Source organism: Engystomops pustulosus, chromosome 7, assembly GCF_040894005.1.
Source record: "Engystomops pustulosus chromosome 7, aEngPut4.maternal, whole genome shotgun sequence".
In the NCBI taxonomy this organism is placed as follows: domain Eukaryota; kingdom Metazoa; phylum Chordata; class Amphibia; order Anura; family Leptodactylidae; genus Engystomops; species Engystomops pustulosus.
In genome coordinates, this window is record NC_092417.1 from 172,893,806 (window position 1) to 172,914,247 (window position 20,442).

Sequence of the window (20,442 nt, forward strand, 5' to 3'; positions counted from 1 at the left end):
TCCAGGTGAATGGCCGGTGGAGGGGGTTGCAAGAAGAGGGGGAGGCTGCAGTATGATGGAGGTTTCACCCTGGTGTATGTGTGATGAAGGGATCCTGTGATCCTAGCAGTAGTCAGGGATCAGATGTGGAGACAAGAGGGAGAACATCAGGCACAGTCTATTTATTTTAAGACTTCAGCACAGTAGAGGTAGTGGTCCTACCTGCCGGGTCCAAGGTAGCACCTGGTGGCTGGATGCAGTCTGGTACAAGCTCACAGCCCACATTCAATGGCTTTGGACAAAGCTGTAGACCTGATGGAGGGGAAGCTCTCAGGGGAGACAGCAGCAGCAGGTTGTAGTCTCTGCAGACCTTGTGTACTGAATCGGATAACTCTTGGTGATGGATTGTTCACGAACGAGCCGGCACCCTGCAGTGAGCCGATGCCTCCCCTAACCCTGCCTCCGAGTGGCTCACCACCCCTCCTTTAACCTGATAAAATCGGGTTAAAAGTCATGTGGAGAGGGGTGACTGACTGGCCTGCGGCTCCCTATTATACATGTAATAAGGAGCCATTAAGGAGCCAGATAAGCCGGCTCTTTTTGCTAAGCAGAGCCTAATGATCCAGCTCATTAAGAAGAGCTGGAATTTCCATCACTAATAACTTCTTATTCTCAGACTGCACATGTGGCGCTAAATTTATTCCAAAAATATAACCAAACCAGACATATTCCTAATCTGTTTGGTATTTCTTTTGAAGTATTGGCGCCTGCCTTAGCCGAAAAGGCAGTAAAACGCACCCTATTCCTCCCACACTCCAAAACATACTGGTAGGCTGATAAGATTGGGAGCCCCATTGGGGACAGAGACAGATTCGGCAAAACTCTGTGCAGCGCTGAGTAATCTGTGTGCGATATATACATAAAGGGATCATTATTATTAAACTAATAAACAATCAATTCTATGGGTCAATATGTTACGCAACCGCTGGGCCTCATTACGTTATGGGAAACGCCATATATATCAATATATGATCTCAAAAAGTAGCTAAATAAATTCACATTAGATGCAAATATGGGGGCAAGACTGCAAGGAAGAATAAGAAGAATAAAACACTGCAGGAAAGTAAAGAAAAAGAAGAATATGGCCAATTAGGACAATTTGGAATAAAATATTAAATAATATAATAATTGCTGTGCTGCATCTTTCATCCTCCCCCTAGTTTACTCATATAAAGTAAGACAGAAGGGGTTAAAACGCCTTCATAATGAGGCGGAACCTTTCTGCGGGAACTCTGTGGAAGACGGCGATATTTGAGTGTAACACCGGAAACGGAAGTAGCGTGCAATGGCAGGTGAGAGCCGCTGGAACGCACAGTTTTCGGGTTCTCTATAACTTTATGTGTAAACCATTGTGTGACAACCATGACAGCAGAGTGACTGTTCTGCTCTTGTCACTTTGGACTGACGAGGCGCCGTTGTGCACAGAGACAGCAGAAAGCAACCAGTCAGGTAGCAGCTTTCTTATTCCATCGAACCTTTCCAGAATGAGAGCTACAATCTGATTGGTTGTCAGTGGAAGCCGGTGCATATCGCTTTACTGTTTATAGTATTTCATTTCTAGTTTATATCTACAACATGTTTTAGTATAGGGAAGTTTTAGCTTTGACAAGGTGGATGTTACTGTAACTCATTCTTTCTGTATGGATCTTATGGCCCAGAGTTTACACATGTGCAACATCTCCCACCGGGGCCTGGAGTCAGCCGGGGCCCGCAGTACCTGAGTGGTTGCGGCCTAGGCACGCTAGTGTCACGGTGCTTGGTATGGGGAACCGGAGGGCTGTCCTACAGCCTGGCAGGTCTCCAGCAGGGTGGTGTTGGCAAGAAATGATGAGGGAGAGGCTGCTATAGCGGATCTCCCTGGGGCAACCCTTTGCGGTCTGGAGTATGAGTCTCTGTGTAGTGGACAGGGTGCCCGTGATGGTGACAGCCGTAGTAGCAGGGACCAGACGGAGGCAGAGGTTGAACAAAAACAACTTACAGTTCTTGATTGGAACCAACAGGAACAGTGGATAACGTGTCCAACGAATCTTAACAATTGTAACAGGTTGGGGATGCACTTGGAGAGGGAACCACAGGATGTAGAGCGCCAGCCTGGATGCAAGGGCAGGCTGGGAGGTAGCTGTGTCCTAGTAGGATGCTTCAGCTTGTCCTGGGTTACTTCAGATATCACCCTTGAAGGTAGGATGATACCCCTTTCCTCTCACTAAACTCCTCAGAGCTCTATTGTCTCACTGCTTGGTCTGACTGACTAGTCTTTCTGACTGACTCTTGTCAGACTGGACTAATGACTGACTGCACTCTGTCTCTCCTCACTAGTCTAACTGTACTAGTCTGACTAACTAGTCTCACTTAGAGACTGACTAGATTCACTCTGATCTCTAGTCTAACTGTTCTTGTCATTCTAACCTGACTGGATTACCTCCAGTCTTCTTCTGACTGACTCCTGTCAGACTCACTTCACTCCAACTCCTGGTCAGGTGGTGGTTACTCCTCCAATTACATCCCAGCTTACAATACAATAACAGCTGTGATTGGCTGATAGAATGACATCACATTAAACACTTAACTCCTGCTTTGCCAGGCAGGATCTACCGCTGCAGTGTTCCCCGTGTTGTGTAGTGACCTGCTGTGGGGTTGATCAGACTCCACACAGGTTGCAAGCTACATATTGGGACGTATTCACAACAACCCCTCTGCCTTGTATCGGCAGGGGTGTTGCACATCCTTTGCAGTTGGGCTATGTTCACACAAATAGATGAGAATATACACATATATATCAGTATATCGCGGCATTGTGCTGAAAATTGGCACCCGTGGATCATAAATCCTCAGCATTGAGGTGAAACCTGATCTAAATCTTGACCAATGGATGACAAACCCGCAATTTCTTACTCTATACGCCAAATTTAAGAGCCTCCGGACCTACGACCTTTATGTTTCATCCCTCAAAGCATTAGTCATCATTCAGACAATGTGGATTATTCACCTCTCCCTCCTCTACTAGTGCCAAACATGACGTTCTGATTCTCACAAACCAGTAGGTTTGGACAGTAGCCTTCTACAGGGCTCATGGACACCCAAACCACACACCAAATTTTATACTGAGAAGGATCTTCACCCATGAAATCCTTGTACATCTGTTCCTGCTCTCAATACACATGTACACAAGAGCCATTTCAGGACCTTTGAAGGCCCTGCAAAGGTCCTGAAACCACAGATTGAAATCAGCAGAAGGGACGTGTCCTCCATTCACCAAGAAGCTAAATCTAGTAGCAGATGTAGGAAGTGATTCCAGACTGGTAGGGGCAAGCTCTGTGCAGCGCTGAGTAATCCGTGTGCGTTTTATAAATAAAGGAATTATTTTATTATTTATTAATTATAATATCCATACAGCCCAGGGCAGTCATAATCCATAAAGCTAATAATATATCACAGTACAGACAGTCCTGAGTTACATACAAATTCAACTTAAGAACAAACCTGCAGAACCTATCTTGTACGTAAGTTGGAACTGTATACTTTATAATTGTAACCCCAGGCAAAAAATTACCAACATCCAGAGGTCCGTTTGTAACTAGGGGTCGTCTGTTGGGTGTACTGTAGGTATATACCTACAACTCCAACCACGGGCCCAGCACCCGCTCCGACACATGTTATGGTCAATTGAACTTTGTCAAGGGGTGGTTTGGTTACAGCTAATTAGCTATTGCGTGGGGGTAGGTGCCGCCGCCATCATTGGGTGGGTTGTAGGTGCCACTATCGCCACATCCCCCTATGGCACAAATGTAACTTTCCTGCATAGTCCAGTGTTTTCTGAAATACTCCATAGCGCTTGGCCCTGGAGCTGTGTAGCTTTATTATCTGATTATTTTCTCCATTTATTGATCCGGCAATACTGATCTTATTGAACCTTCCTGCAGATCACTGATGAGAACCGACGTCAAAGATCAGGAGGATGGATGACAAGAGGCGCAGGGCACGAGTGCAGGGAGCGTGGGCAGGACCTTCTAAAACTGCTTCCCATCCTGGTAAGAAGAATTGACAGAAGGGAATATAGAAATATTGACAAAAATTTTATGATGACTAAGGATCTCAAACTTTATACTTTGAGTTTGTAGTAACCATTGTGACCTGTAGGGGGAGCTAGTTGTCCAGAGTTTGAAGAATTGAATAATATTAGAAATTTTGGTGGAAATCAATGTCAAATTGCTTGCCATAGAGGATGATTTGTAGGTATGTGGACGGTAGGACTCCTTTAATACTAGGATAATTCTAATATTCTCATATAGGTTTAACATTGTCTGCAGCTCCGTACAGAAATTTAGATCTATTAGATTGCAGCCTTATTGGGTTGACAGCCATGGCTTGGAACCCTTCAGCCTCTGTAAATGGGCACATTGGGTTTGGATGAGCATGCATGTGTTCTTAATAAAGAGAGGAGAGAGCCGGGCCAATCAGAACTTGTGTAATGTGTATGGAATGCTAGGAAAAGTCTCATAGAAGCCAATGTATCGGTATGAACTCCTGACTGATACATTGTAACAAACTGCCACTAGGGCAGAGATAGGTGATGTATCTAAGATGCAGAGGATACATATAGATTGCATATAGTTGGACTAGTATTGGGTCAATACAGGTTTTCAACTTCTGGGTGTGACCAAGAATCTTTCATTTCACTGACAACAAGCAGAGATCTTGAAAATGTTGGTGGGAGCTGCACAACAGAAAGTGTATTGGAAACTGCTATTCAGTGAGGATGTGAGAGTTGCTCTGCTCATTGTAACAGCCAATGAAGTTACAGAACGGAGGAGATTTGGTAATGCCCTTGTGGCTAATTAGCATAATTATAAAAGTCGATTTTAGAAGGAAGGAGGCCAACAAATATAAGAAGATCACCATAGTCACAGTATTTGGATCTATAAGTAAGTGGTTTATCAGGATGGTAAATTTCCTTTAAATCAAGAAAAAAATCCCTTTAAATTTTCATTAAAGGCATGTGATAGATGAGCCTTTGCGATGGCTGCCTGTAGGTCTCCTGTATTACTTCTCAATGTTATCTTTCCTCCAGCACCTCGGCCCGTCCTTACGGCAGCGAAGCCGCAGCGCTGGGGGGGAGAGCAGGTGGTCCCGGAGAAGCAGTTTGTATATAAAGAACCGGCAGAGGTAAGTGCTCCCTGTACTAGAGCCTGGTCCCTATCTATGGCGGAAGTAAGGACCCTGTATAATAGGGTAGTAATAGGGATCTGCGACAGATTTCGTATACCACATCTAGGATCATACAGGGGTGTCCTGTGTGTCTATGACTATCATTGATATACTTTGTAATGATTTTTTTTCGTTTTAGGTGAATCGTAGAGTCCCGGATCCCCGCATCATCGAGTGAGTAGATTTTACAGTCTCTTGTACCATGACATGGATCACATACACAGGATATGGGCCCCGGCCTTACAGCTGGGCAGATGGAGAGGTGGTCTGGAAAGCTGCTACTAATCGTGTCCCCCAGCAATGGGTCATGTATGAATGAGCCGCACCCAGCTATGGCTATGCACCCAGCTATGGCCGTGCACCCAGCTATGGCCGTGCACCCAGCTATGGCCGTGCACCCAGCTATGGCCGTGCACCCAGCTATGGCCGTGCACCCAGCTATGGCCGTGCACCCAGCTGCTCTATGCATTCTCTATGGCACTGCCAACATGGCAAAGTACAGCCGGCAACTCCATAGACAAAGAATGCAGCTACTAGTTGAGCATGTGTCGCGCCAGACAGTGAATGGAGCGGCAGGGTGTCTACTTGAAGGAAATCTATCAAAATCCATCATAATAAATCAGGGACATTACTTTTAGTAATATTTTATATTTATATATTATAATAATTTTACATTATTATTAGGGATCAAGGTATGGTGACTTCTTATATTTGTTATCTATGACCTCCTTCCTTCTAACTAATGGCTGGGGGGTGGGGGAGTCTTACCAGAGCCCCTCCATGCTGTAACTTCACAGGCTGTTACACTGTATTTGATTACTTCCCCCTCCCATTGTGTGGGGTTACATCAGGCAGAGGAAGAGGGGAATTGCTGAGGGAGCAGGGGGAGAGGAGACAGGGTAACAGCCTTTGAAGCTACAGCATGCAGGGGCTCTGGTAACACCCCTAGGAGCCCTTCTGACTCATTAGTATATGAAAGTTGATTATAGAAGGAACATATATAAGAAGATTACCACAGTCCTGGTGCCTGGATCTATGAGCAAGTGCCCCAGGTTTATGATGATGGATTTTGATGGTAGATTTCCTTTAAAAGGGGTTGACCACTAATAAGAACCTGGCAAAGTTTCTTAAGACCCTAAAAGGGCCACCGTGGTAAAGTTTCTTACTAGTGGTCAACCCCTTTAACTTCCAGCAGTATTGATATCGGGGAGCAGGACCCTGTTGTGGTGATAAGTGGGGGGGTCATGTGATAGTTCTGTAAGATTTTACATGACTCTACATTGTAGCATCGCCCCATATCTCATGTTATTGCTGTCCTGTAACTTTTCTGGATTTCAGATCCGAGAATCTTTAAGGGCTTGTACCCTGATTAAAGGTAACAAAGAGAAAAGCTTCCATGTCCTACTACGATGTGCCCACTACGGGCAGCTCCTTCCTCGTGTACAGGGAACCTTTAATATGTGAATGAAGGATTTTTTACGCAGGTTATTTGAGTTTTAATTTAGAATATTTTTTGTTCCCAGGAAGGACGGCACCTATGAGATCAGTACGTCTCCATCCGGGGTGTCCAGGTAAGTTCCTCATGAAGGCTCTAGCAGGGGAGGGTGACATATGGCACACAATGGAGTGAAGTTTTGCCCCTTACAAATACTTGATGTTACCCTGTGCCGATATTAGGAGCCTGAACCCCTTTATCTATGGTGACTTAAAGGGGTTGTGCAACAATATCCCCACAGAATATAGGGGATAAGTGCCTGGTCTCTATGACCCCCCCAGCAGTCAGAACAATTATTGGGGTCTTTGAGGGATTTTTGATCTACTGATCATTGGGGGTCCCTGCGGTACAACAGCAGTTAGAGATGAGCGGACCCGATGGTCAGTTTCGGGTTTGGCCCTATAACCAGAATGGTAGCTGAACAGCTAATCTGGCAAATTGATACCTCTAGCAACTAGTCCTGATTGGACAGGGGGGCACCCCCTGGCCAATCATAGTCATCACTAGTTCCTAGGGGGGTCCTTTTGCCGGATTGGCTGATCAGCTGCCATTCCACTAATATTTCCGGGTCAGGCGGCCGAACCCGGACGCCAAACCCAACCATCAGGTCCGCGCAGCTCTACAAGAATACTCATAAAAAGTGTCTATGGCAGCCCAATCCCTTTAATAAGGTGGAGTATACAGTGTTGTGTGTCTCTTTTGGGGGACCCCAGCCCCTGAACCCCCTAACCGTGTCCTCCTGTGCAGGCTCAGACTCTTCCTCCGCTTCGTTGAGCCCAGAGAATCGGACTGGATGTTCGAACAACTACACAGAGAACTCCCCTGGAGGCAGAAAACCAACGTAGGTCCAGGTAATCTCCTATAGGGACGTCGTACCCAAAACCCGCCAGCAGAGGGCGACGGAAGACTGTGATATTCGTCCAGTGGCGGCCGTTAACCCCTGCACTGCCATAATCTTAACCTCCGTTTTTTTTTTCTGCGTTCATCTGGTCACAGATGGTCCTTACCAGGAGCCGCGTCTCACCTGCTGGTACGGAGAGGTCCCCTACACCTACTCCCGCTCCACGCTGCAGCCCAATCCTCATGTGAGTCCAAATTGCTACAGCTGCAGCGCTCGTTACAATGTATCAGGCTCCGATGAGAGCTGTAGAAGTTGACGTGTTTGCTGGAGTCCCCCTTTTATACCCCCCCCCCCCCCTGTGTTTCCCGTGGCAGTGGCACCCCCTGCTGACCATGCTGAGGGATCGCATAGAGGAGGTGACCGGCTACACCTTCAACTCCCTGCTCTGCAACCTGTACAGACACGACAAGGACAGCATAGACTGGCACAGCGATGACGAGCCCGACCTTGGACACAACCCCGTCATCGCCTCCTTGAGCTTTGGGGAGACCCGTGTGTTCCAGATGAGGAAGAAACCCCCACCTGTAAGTGAAGGGGCAGCAGAGGCCTCCATGCCCACCCCATACCAGGGCAGTAACCCATCAATCGGGCGTGTCCTCACACTGCTGTGCTCTATGCTCTCTGCAGCCAGTGTTATGTATTGTCCCTGGTGAGACGTGTAATCAGACCTCACACTGCTGTGCTCTGTGCTCTCTGCAGCCAGTGTTATGTATTGTCCCTGGAGAGATGTGTAATCAGACCTCACACTGCTGTGCTCTGTGCTCTCTGCAGCCAGTGTTATGTACTGTCCCTGGAGAGACGTGTAATCAGACCTCACACTGCTGTGCTCCGTGCTCTCTGCAGCCAGTGTTATGTATTGTCCCTGGATAGATGTGTAATCAGACCTCACACTGCTGTGCTCTGTGCTCTCTGCAGCCAGTGTTATGTATTGTCCCTGGAGAGATGTGTAATCAGACCTCACACTGCTGTGCTCTGTGCTCTCTGCAGCCAGTGTTATGTACTGTCCCTGGAGAGACGTGTAATCAGACCTCACACTGCTGTGCTCCGTGCTCTCTGCAGCCAGTGTTATGTATTGTCCCTGGATAGATGTGTAATCAGACCTCACACTGCTGTGCTCTGTGCTCTCTGCAGCCAGTGTTATGTATTGTCCCTGGAGAGATGTGTAATCAGACCTTTGTGTATGTGGTTAGTAGCAGCAGGACTGTGAATTTATTAATATGTAATCCAGGATTGCACTGGGGGGGTGTCCTAACCCTGCTGTGCTCTTATCTCTTGGCATTGAATTGATCTACTGCCCTACCCCTCTACTCTGAATAACTGCTGTAGAAGCCTCCCTTGTGAGGGGAGGGGGTGTGGAGCAATTTAGGGCAGTGAGCACAGCAGTGTGAGGATATGCTATCCCAGAATCTACAGTTTTGGAATATAAATCCATATATCACAGTCCTGCTGCTACTAACCTCTTACACAAAAGTATGATTACACATCTCTCCATGGACAATATATAACACACTGGCTGCAGTCTGTGTGGGTTCTTTAAGATGAGCAGCAAATGTCTTTTTGGCTGACAACAAACAGAGATCTTATAGTAACAGTATATAGTACAGCCCCCAGGGCCCCTCCACTTCACTTCTCACTTCATTACATCCCTTTAATTAGTGATTATTTTGTGTTACATCAGATGTGATGTCACCGCGTCTCCACCGCAGGACGCCAGCGGTAATGTCACAGGATGAATGAGGCTCCGGGGGAGGGGAAACGGGAGATGTCACCCATCCAAACACCATTCATGTTCCCACTTACAGTCTGTGCACAAGTCACTGCCGCCGCCTACTCACAGCAGCAGATCCGTGACAATGACTGCCAGGAGCGGCATCATTATCATGTGCTGGGAGAGAGGCGCCAGACTGAAAGTACACAGCCAGAGCGGCACAGGGGGGGAGGTATGGGATGGATATTGGATGGAGGGATATGGAATGTCGGGATGGATGGATATGGGATGGAGGGATATGGGATGGATATATATGGGTCAGGTAGAGCAGTAGGTAGATGGATATGGGATCATTAGTTACAGAATTTTGTTTTGTGCATTATTAACACATTTCTGCCGTTTGTCTTTGCTTGCTGTCAGTGAATGGCCACGTCCACAGGTTGTATGTATCCGCTACTCCTTGGATTTATACTGGATACAGTTGTAGCTGTGTCTGCTATTGGGTCCTGGTTTTTTCAGCCTCTGGATTTGAATAATTCGCTGACAACAAGCAGAGATGGTGGATGACAAAAATCGAATCTTTGTATTTTACATGTTCACCACTCGCTGCACAGGAGGAGCACGGAGATTACACGTATGTAGAGCGCGTGCATGTCCCCCTGGATCATGGTACCCTGCTGCTGATGGAGGGGGCCACACAAGAAGACTGGCAGGTGAGGAGGGGGCCGCGGGGGGGGGGGGGGGTCATTGCATTTGTCCACCACAGGTTGCCATACTACATGAACCCTGGTCATGAAGGGGTTAACATCTAGTGACTGGTCCCATGAAACTACAACCCCCCTCAGGTAGAGGAGGAAATGTCCTTTCTGGAATTTCCTCTTTTCTGTGAAATATCACTCAATAAATCTCCACAGTCATCTGACAATGAGCAGAGAAGAGTCAGATTTTACCTGAGATGAGTCATGTTTAGAGGCTGCAGGGGTAGAGTCACTTCAGACCTTCCTTCTATTGCACCTGGAAACCTGCTGCTGGCGTCATAGTAAGGATAAGACTCTCACTTTTCAGATGGCACCAGGCTTGTGGTTCTTGGAGCTTCAGAACCAGATACAAGTAGGTAATGTAGCTACAGATAAAGGTCCACTTCCTGCCTGTATCTCTGGTTCTGTAGATCACAGAACCAAAAGATGAGATTCGTATTTTTTTCTAATATGAGACCAGCTATAGAAGTGAATATAGCTGAAGTCCCCCTGCAGCCTCTAAACTTGACTCATCTCATGGAAAGTTGACTCTTCTCTGCTCATTGTCAGATGACTCTGAAGTCCCCCTGCAGCCTCTAAACTTGACTCTTCTCTGCTCATGTCAGTGGCATTCGAGGAGATTATTTCATAGGTAGGTGGGCGAGACGTCGCATAAAAGAAGGAATTAAAGAAAGGACATTTCATCCCCTACATGAGGGGGCTGGGAGTTTTTTGGGGTTAAGCTGGCGACAGGTTCCCTTTAAACGGGATCTCCAAGATAACACCCAGCAGCCCCAGCGATCACATGTTCTTAGACTGGAACCAGTTTACTGTAGATCCTATTTATTTTAAGCTGCAGTGACTCGGTTCTGCCACTGCACGGAGAGCGGCGCTGTCTGCATCCTGATATATTCAGCTGCTGAGAACGTCTGCTCTGTGGGGGCTCTGGGTGTTGGATAGAAACTAAATATTTAAGATCTATTGATGGATTTCTTCTATATTATTAACCCTTTTATGGTTGTTGTTCTTTCATCTCTTGTGTTTTCATTCCAGCATCGGGTGCCAAAAGAATATCACGACCGACGACCCCGGATCAACCTGACATTCAGGACCATGTGCCCAGAGGAGAGGCCGCCCCCTGCAGGTTACTGAGCGCATGGGGAGTAGGGAGAAGCCCCAGTGTTCTCCAACTACTCACATCAGTTCTAGTGATTCTGGTTTTACCTCTACTCAATATTAACCCAAAATATGGGGAAAGAACTATTGTATGATATGAAGTGTATAATATATCTCACCTGACATTACTTATCCTGTACTGATCCTGAGTTACATCCTGTATTATACTCCAGAGCTGCACTCACTATTCTGCTGCTGGTGCAGTCACTGTGTACATACATGACATTACTTATCCTGTACTGACCCTGAGTTACCTCCTGTATTATACTCCAGAGCTGCACTCACTATTCTGCTGCTGGTGCAGTCACTGTGTACATACATGACATTACTTATCCTGTACTGATCCTGAGTTACATCCTGTATTATACTCCAGAGCTGCACTCACTATTCTGCTGCTGGTGCAGTCACTGTGTACATACATGACATTACTTATCCTGTACTGATCCTGAGTTACATCCTGTATTATACCCCAGAGCTGCACTCACTATTCTGCTGCTGGTGCAGTCACTGTGTACATACATGACATTACTTATCCTGTACTGATCCTGAGTTACATCCTGTATTATACCCCAGAGCTGCACTCACTATTCTGCTGCTGGTGCAGTCACTGTGTACATACATGACATTACTTATCCTGTACTGATCCTGAGTTACATCCTGTATTATACCCCAGAGCTGCACACACTATTCTGCTGCTGGTGCAGTCACTGTGTACATACATGACATTACTTATCCTGTACTGATCCTGAGTTACATCCTGTATTATACTCCAGAGCTGCACTCACTATTCTGCTGCTGGTGCAGTCACTGTACATACATGACATTACTTATCCTGTACTGATCCTGAGTTACATCCTGTATTATACTCCAGAGCTGCACGCACTATTCTGCTGCTGGTGCAGTCACTGTGTACATACATGACATTACTTATCCTGTACTGATCCTGAGTTACATCCTGTATTATACCCCAGAGCTGCACTCACTATTCTGCTGCTGGTGCAGTCACTGTGTACATACATGACATTACTTATCCTGCACTGATCCTGAGTTACATCCTGTATTATATCCCAGAGCTGCAATCACTATTCTGCTGCTGGTGCAGTCACTGTGTACATACATGACATTACTTATCCTGTACTGATCCTGAGTTACATCCTGTATTATACCCCAGAGCTGCACTCACTATTCTGCTGCTGGTGCGGTCACTGTGTACATACATGACATTACTTATCCTGTACTGATCCTGAGTTACATCCTGTATTATACTCCAGAGCTGCACTCACTATTCTGCTGCTGGTGCAGTCACTGTGTACATACATGACATTACTTATCCTGTACTGATCCTGAGTTACATCCTGTATTATACCCCAGAGCTGCACTCACTATTCTGCTGGTGCAGTCACTGTGTACATACATGACATTACTTATCCTGTACTGATCCTGAGTTACATCCTGTATTATACCCCAGAGCTGCACACACTATTCTGCTGCTGGTGCAGTCACTGTGTACATACATGACATTACTTATCCTGTACTGATCCTGAGTTACATCCTGTATTATACTCCAGAGCTGCACTCACTATTCTGCTGCTGGTGCAGTCACTGTGTACATACATGACATTACTGATCCTGTACTGATCCTGAGTTACATCCTGTATTATACTCCAGAGCTGCACTCACTATTCTGCTGCTGGTGCAGTCACTGTGTACATACATGACATTACTTATCCTGTACTGATCCTGAGTTACATCCTGTATTATATCCCAGAGCTGCAATCACTATTCTGCTGCTGGTGCAGTCACTGTGTACATACATGACATTACTTATCCTGTACTGATCCTGAGTTACATCCTGTATTATACCCCAGAGCTGCACTCACTATTCTGCTGCTGGTGCGGTCACTGTGTACATACATGACATTACTTATCCTGTACTGATCCTGAGTTACATCCTGTATTATACTCCAGAGCTGCACTCACTATTCTGCTGCTGGTGCAGTCACTGTGTACATACATGACATTACTTATCCTGTACTGATCCTGAGTTACATCCTGTATTATACCCCAGAGCTGCACTCACTATTCTGCTGGTGCAGTCACTGTGTACATACATGACATTACTTATCCTGTACTGATCCTGAGTTACATCCTGTATTATACTCCAGAGCTGCACTCACTATTCTGCTGCTGGTGCGGTCACTGTACATACATGACATTACTTATCCTGTACTGATCCTGAGTTACATCCTGTATTATACCCCAGAGCTGCACTCACTATTCTGCTGCTGGTGCAGTCACTGTGTACATACATGACATTACTTATCCTGTACTGATCCTGAGTTACATCCTGTATTATACTCCAGAGCTGCACTCACTATTCTGCTGCTGGTGCGGTCACTGTACATACATGACATTACTTATCCTGTACTGATCCTGAGTTACATCCTGTATTATACCCCAGAGCTGCACTCACTATTCTGCTGCTGGTGCAGTCACTGTGTACATACATGACATTACTTATCCTGTACTGATCCTGAGTTACATCCTGTATTATACTCCAGAGCTGCACTCACTATTGTGCTGCTGGTGCAGTCACTGTGTACATACATGATATTACTTATCCTGTACTGATCCTGAGTTACATCCTGTATTCTACCCCAGAGCTGCACTCAGTATTCTGCTGCTGGTGCAGTCACTGTGTACATACATGATATTACTTATCCTGTACTGCTCCTGAGTTGCATCCTGTATTATACCCCAGAGCTGCACTCAGTATTCTGCTGCTGGTGCAGTCACTGTGTACATACATGACATTACTTATCCTGTACTGATCCTGAGTTACATCCTGTATTATACCCCAGAGCTACACTCACTATTCTGCTGCTGGTGCAGTCACTGTGTACATACATGACATTACTTATCCTGTACTGATCCTGAGTTACATTCTGTATTATACCCCAGAGCTGCACTCACTGTTCTGCTGCTGGTGCAGTCACTGTGTACATACATGACATTACTTATCCTGTACTGATCCTGAGTTACATCCTGTATTATACTCCAGAGCTGCACTCACTATTCTGCTGCTGGTGCAGTCACTGTGTACATACATGACATTACTTATCCTGTACTGATCCTGAGTTGCATCCTGTATTATACTCCAGAGCTGCACTCACTATTCTGCTGCTGGTGCAGTCACTGTGTACATGCATGACATTACTTATCCTGTACTGATCCTGAGTTACATCCTGTATTATACTCCAGAGCTGCACTCACTATTCTGCTGCAGGTGCAGTCACTGTGTACATGCATGACATTACTTATCCTGTACTGATCCTGAGTTACATCCTGTATTATACCCCAGAGCTGCACACACTATTCTGCTGCTGGTGCAGTCACTGTGTACATACATGACATTACTTATCCTGTACTGATCCTGAGTTACATCCTGTATTATACCCCAGAGCTGCACTCACTATTCTACTGCTGGTGCAGTCACTGTGTACATACATGACATTACTTATCCTGTACTGATCCTGAGTTACATCCTGTATTATACCCCAGAGCTGCACTCACTATTCTCCTGCTGGTGCAGTCACTGTGTACATACATGACATTACTTATCCTGTACTGATCCTGAGTTACATCCTGTATTATATCCCAGAGCTGCACTCACTATTCTGCTGCTGGTGCAGTCACTGTGTACATACATGACATTACTTATCCTGTACTGATCCTGAGTTACATCCTGTATTATACCCCAGAGCTGCACTCACTATTCTGCTGCTGGTGCAGTCACTGTACATACATGACATTACTTATCATGTACTGATCCTGAGTTACATCCTGTATTATACCCCAGAGCTGCACTCACTATTCTGCTGCTGGTGCAGTCACTGTGTACATACATGGCATTACTTATCCTGTACTGATCCTGAGTTACATCCTGTATTATACCCCAGAGCTGCACTCACTATTCTATTATAGTAGATTTCCTGCACCTGTATAACACTGTCTGGACATGACTTCTGCAGAGTATCGCACCCTAGCAGAGCACAGCTGCAGCGTCATGTTGTTCTCGTTACATAACTCGTTACTTCCGCTCCCTTCTCCTCTCCATAATCGGCTTTTCTTGGCTTTGCGGTCCGGCCCCCACTTGTCGCTGATTACGTGGATTTCTCTATGTGGGAGATCTCCGCAGGAGGAGGAGGAGGACGATGATGATGAAGAAATATCCATAGCAACCAGGCTGCCGCTGGGACGTGATGATCTGCGGGGATAAGCTGACATTATACTGGGCAGCAGGAGACGCAGGACGGGAGGGGAAGTAGATTCTTCTAGGAGGCCATTAACTCTTGAATGACCACTACATTATGGGGGGGGGGATCCCTAATCTGACATATTATAATCGTTATCATAATCCAAGGAATTTACAGATTTTCTCTACTTACAGAACTTTGTTTTAATACATTCCTTCCATCTGCAAGATCTCTGCTTGCTTTCAACGAATAGAAGTGATACATAATAGCTTTGCTCTCCACCTACTTCATCCTCTCCTCCTGATTTTTGCCTTGACATCTCTGCTGGATTCCCTCTTGCTATCATAAGTGAGAGTAGATGAATGAGGTGTCAGATTACATAGAGGTCTATGGAGAGGGGAGGGGGGAGCTGTGAGTCACAGCAGCTAGATCTTCTTATCATCCTAGAGAGGACTCCAGAATAAGATACAGACATAAGGGATAGGAGCTGCTTCCTTTCTAATTTTTGCTGAATTCCATCTTGCTTAGAAGAGGGACAATAGCTCAATGAGGCTTCAGATTATAGAAGTCTATGGAGAGGGAGGGGGGAAGAGTGAATCACGGCTAATGACCCGAACGTGTAAAGTTCATCCCAAACTTAACTGGTCAGAATTTTGGGTCAGGGTTCAGCTCAACCAGCAATAATGCCCATGACCGGAGCTGGAAGGAAGTCATGGGGGAGCGATGATCCTCCCCAAAATGGCGGCATGTAAGTCCTGTCGGTGACCAATTACAGGTGTCACTGCCAGGGGTCCAGGTTAAGGGTCAGTGCCAGGATGTGACCCTGAACAGAATATTAAAGTTCGGGTTCAGCCTTAATTTTGTCGGATCATCAGAAGTCACAGCAGCGAGGTCTCCATATCATATTATAAGGGACCTCGGAGATGAGATACAGACCCCGGAGATGAGATACAGACCTCGGAGATGAGATACAGACCTCGGAGATGAGATACAGACCTCGGAGATGAGATACAGACCTCGGAGATGAGATACAGACCTCGGAGATGAGATACAGACCTCGGAGATGAGATACAGACCTCTGAGATGAGATACAGACTCCAGAGATGAGATACAGACTCCAGAGATGAGATACAGACTCCAGAGATGAGATACAGACTCCAGAGATGAGATACAGACTCCAGAGATGAGATACAGACCTCAGGGATGAGATACAGACCTCAGGGATGAGATACAGACCTCAGGGATGAGATACAGACTCCAGAGATGAGATAGAGAACTCAGAGATGAGATACAGACTCCAGAGATGAGATACAGACTCCAGAGATGAGATACAGACTCCAGAGATGAGATACAGACCTCAAGGATGAGATACAGACTCCAGACATGAGATACAGACCTCAGACATGAGATACAGACCTCAGGGATGAGATACAAACCTCAGAGATGAGATACAGACCTCAGAGATGAGATACAGACTCCAGAGATGAGATAGAGAACTCAGAGATGAGATACAGACCTCAGGGATGAGATACAGACCTCAGGGATGAGATACAGACTCCAGAGATGAGATAGAGAACTCAGAGATGAGATACAGACCTCAAGGATGAGATACAGACCTCAAGGATGAGATACAGACCTCAAGGATGAGATACAGACCTCAAGGATGAGATACAGACCTCAGAGATGAGATACAGACCTCAGGGATGAGATACAGACCTCAAGGATGAGATACAGACCTCAGAGATGAGATACAGACTCCAGAGATGAGATACAGACTCCAGAGATGAGATACAGACTCCAGAGATGAGATACAGACTCCAGAGATGAGATACAGACTCCAGAGATGAGATACAGACCTCAGACATGAGATACAGACCTCAGACATGAGATACAGACCTCAGACATGAGATACAGACCTCAGACATGAGATACAGACCTCAGACATGAGATACAAACCTCAGAGATGAGATACAGACTCCAGAGATGAGATAGAGAACTCAGAGATGAGATACAGACCTCAGGGATGAGATACAGACCTCAGGGATGAGATACAGACCTCAAGGATGAGATACAGACCTCAGAGATGAGATACAGACTCCAGAGATGAGATAGAGAACTCAGAGATGAGATACAGACCTCAGGGATGAGATACAGACCTCAAGGATGAGATACAGACCTCAAGGATGAGATACAGACCTCAGGGATGAGATACAGACCTCAGGGATGAGTTACAGACCTCAGGGATGAGATACAGACTCCAGAGATGAGATACAGACTCCAGAGATGAGATACAGACCTCAAGGATGAGATACAGACTCCAGAGATGAGATACAGACTCCAGAGATGAGATACAGACTCCAGAGATGAGATACAGACTCCAGAGATGAGATACAGACCTCAGACATGAGATACAGACTTCAGAGATGAGATACAGTCCTCAGAGATGAGATACAGACTCCAGAGATGAGATACAGACCTCAAGGATGAGATACAGACTCCAGAGATGAGATACAGACTCCAGAGATGAGATACAGACTCCAGAGATGAGATACAGACCTCAGACATGAGATACAGACTTCGGAGATGAAATACAGTCCTCAGAGATGAGATACAGACCTCAGAGATGAGATACAGACCTCAAGGATGAGATACAGACTTCAGTGATGAGATACAGACTTCAGAGATGAGATACAGACTTCAGAGATGAGATACAGACCTCAGAGATGAGATACAGACTTCAGAGATGAGATGAGATACAGACTTCAGTGATGAGATTAGATACAGACTTCAGGGATCGGAGCTTAGACCGGTGTCATTCTGCATGTACACACCAGACCCAGTTCCATCTTGCTAGAAGACAAAGACAGATGAAGGTTTTAAGGTGTCGGATTACATGAGAGTCTATGGGGTGAGGAGGGGGAGCAGTGAGTCGCAGCTGCTAGGTCTCCGATCATCAGGAGTCGTCTTATCTTCTATGTTGAAGAATAGAAGATAAGTGTGAGATGTCTCTGTACTTCCCTTATCTTGATCAGATGTAGCTTTCCCCAGCACAGCCGTCTGGCCGGAGGTCACCGAGGTCATAGGTGACACCATATCCTAACCATTCACCTATAAAATATCTCTGTATCTTGATAGGAGGACCAGGTAGGATTCTTTTCCTGAATCTGTAGGGGCCACAGAGCTCTACCCCCAATGAGGAAAAAGCTCCAATGTCAATGCTGTACCTCACCTTTAAAGAAACTCTCCCCACTTTGAGCTGCAGGTTGGGTCTAGCTGCTGTGACTCCCTGCTCCCCTCTCCATAGACCTCTGTGTAATCTCATGCCTCAGCCATATTGTTCCCAGCAGCACAGAGTCCAGCAGAGATTTCACAGTGAAAAGCAGAGCTTCTTGTTCACTAGACAAGGACCACTGAGGTATAAGGAGGCAGCCCCCACAGAGGTATACAGAGACGCCCGCCTATGAGGTATACAGAGACGCCCGTCTATGAGGTATACAGAGACACCCGCCTATGAGGTATATACAGAGACACCCGCCTATGAGGTATACAGAGACACCCACCTATGAGGTATATACAGAGACGCCCGCCTATGAGGTATACAGAGACGCCCGTCTATGAGGTATACAGAGACACCCGCCTATGAGGTATATACAGAGACACCTGCCTATGAGGTATATACAGAGACACCCGCCTATGAGGTATACAGAGACACCCGCCTATGAGGTATATACAGAGACACCTGCCTATGAGGTATACAGAGACACCCACCTATGAGGTATATACAGAGACACCCGCCTATGAGGTATATACAGAGACACCCGCCTATGAGGTATATACAGAGACACCCGCCTATGAGGTATATACAGAGACACCCGCCTATGAGGTATATACAGAGACACCCGCCTATGAGGTATATACAGAGACACCCGCCTATGAGGTATATACAGAGACACCCACCTATGAGGTATACAGAGACACCCGCCTATGAGGTATACAGAGACACCCGCCTATGAGGTATATACAGAGACACCCGCCTATGAGGTATATACAGAGACACCTGCCTATGAGGTATATAGAGACACCGCCTATGAGATATACAGAGACACCCGCCTATGAGGTATATACAGAGACACCTGCCTATGAGGTATATAGAGACACCGCCTATGAGGTATACAGAGACACCCGCCTATGAGGTATATACAGAGACACGCACCTATGAGATATACAGAGACACCCGCCTATGAGGTATACAGAGACACCCACCTATGCGGTATACAGAGACACCGCCTATGAGGTATACAGAGACACCCACCTATGAGGTATACAGAGACACCCGCCTATGAGGTATACAGAGACACCCACCTATGAGGTATATACAGAGACACCCACCTATGAGGTATATACAGAGACACCCGCCTATGAGATATACAGAGACACCCACCTATGAGGTATATAGAGACACCCACCTATGAGGTATATACAGAGACACCGCCTATGAGGTATATACAGAGACACCCGCCTATGAGGTATACAGAGACACCCACCTATGAGGTATACAGAGACACCCGCCTATGAGGTATACAGAGACACCCGCCTATGAGGTATATACAGAGACACCCGCCTATGAGGTATATACAGAGACACCCGCCTATGAGGTATATACAGAGACACCCGCCTATGAGGTATACAGAGACAACCACCTATGAGGTATATACAGAGACACCCACCTATGAGGTATATACAGAGACACCCGCCTATGAGGTATACAGAGACACCCGCCTATGCGGTATACAGAGACACCCGCCTATGAGGTATATACAGAGACACCCACCTATGAGGTATATACAGAGACACCCGCCTATGAGATATACAGAGACACCCGCCTATGAGGTATACAGAGACACCGCCTATGAGGTATACAGAGA

The 20,442-nt window shown here is 46.3% G+C and overlaps 1 protein-coding gene across 3 annotated transcripts; it reads left to right on the forward strand.

The window, feature by feature from the left end:
• Window positions 1–1,251: 1,251 nt before the first annotated feature.
• On the forward strand, window positions 1,252–11,389 carry ALKBH3 (alkB homolog 3, alpha-ketoglutarate dependent dioxygenase). 3 transcript variants are annotated; one of them, XM_072118997.1, is made up of 10 exons: window positions 1,252–1,331; window positions 3,960–4,067; window positions 5,108–5,202; window positions 5,384–5,418; window positions 6,768–6,815; window positions 7,487–7,590; window positions 7,736–7,824; window positions 7,955–8,164; window positions 9,963–10,061; window positions 11,139–11,389. In XM_072118997.1, exons 2-10 carry the CDS (start codon window positions 3,995–3,997, stop codon window positions 11,235–11,237), a joined length of 852 nt encoding a protein of 283 aa, XP_071975098.1. In that variant the 5' UTR covers window positions 1,252–1,331; window positions 3,960–3,994; the 3' UTR covers window positions 11,238–11,389. The 3 variants fall into 3 exon arrangements, with proteins under 3 accessions (XP_071975098.1, XP_071975099.1, XP_071975101.1); XM_072118998.1 differs by lacking the exon at window positions 1,252–1,331 and adding an exon at window positions 1,338–1,488; XM_072119000.1 differs by lacking the exon at window positions 1,252–1,331 and adding an exon at window positions 2,194–2,217.
• Window positions 11,390–20,442: the final 9,053 nt, after the last annotated feature.

Coding starts and splice junctions, on each gene's coding strand:
- ALKBH3 (XM_072118997.1), top strand. CDS start 3,995: ATGGATGACAAGAGGCGCAGGGCACGAGTGCAGGGAGCGTGGGCAGGA. Junction 7,825..7,954: donor CGCTGCAGCCCAATCCTCAT/GTGAGTCCAAAT, acceptor TTCCCGTGGCAG/TGGCACCCCCTGCTGACCAT. Junction 8,165..9,962: donor TGAGGAAGAAACCCCCACCT/GTAAGTGAAGGG, acceptor CTCGCTGCACAG/GAGGAGCACGGAGATTACAC.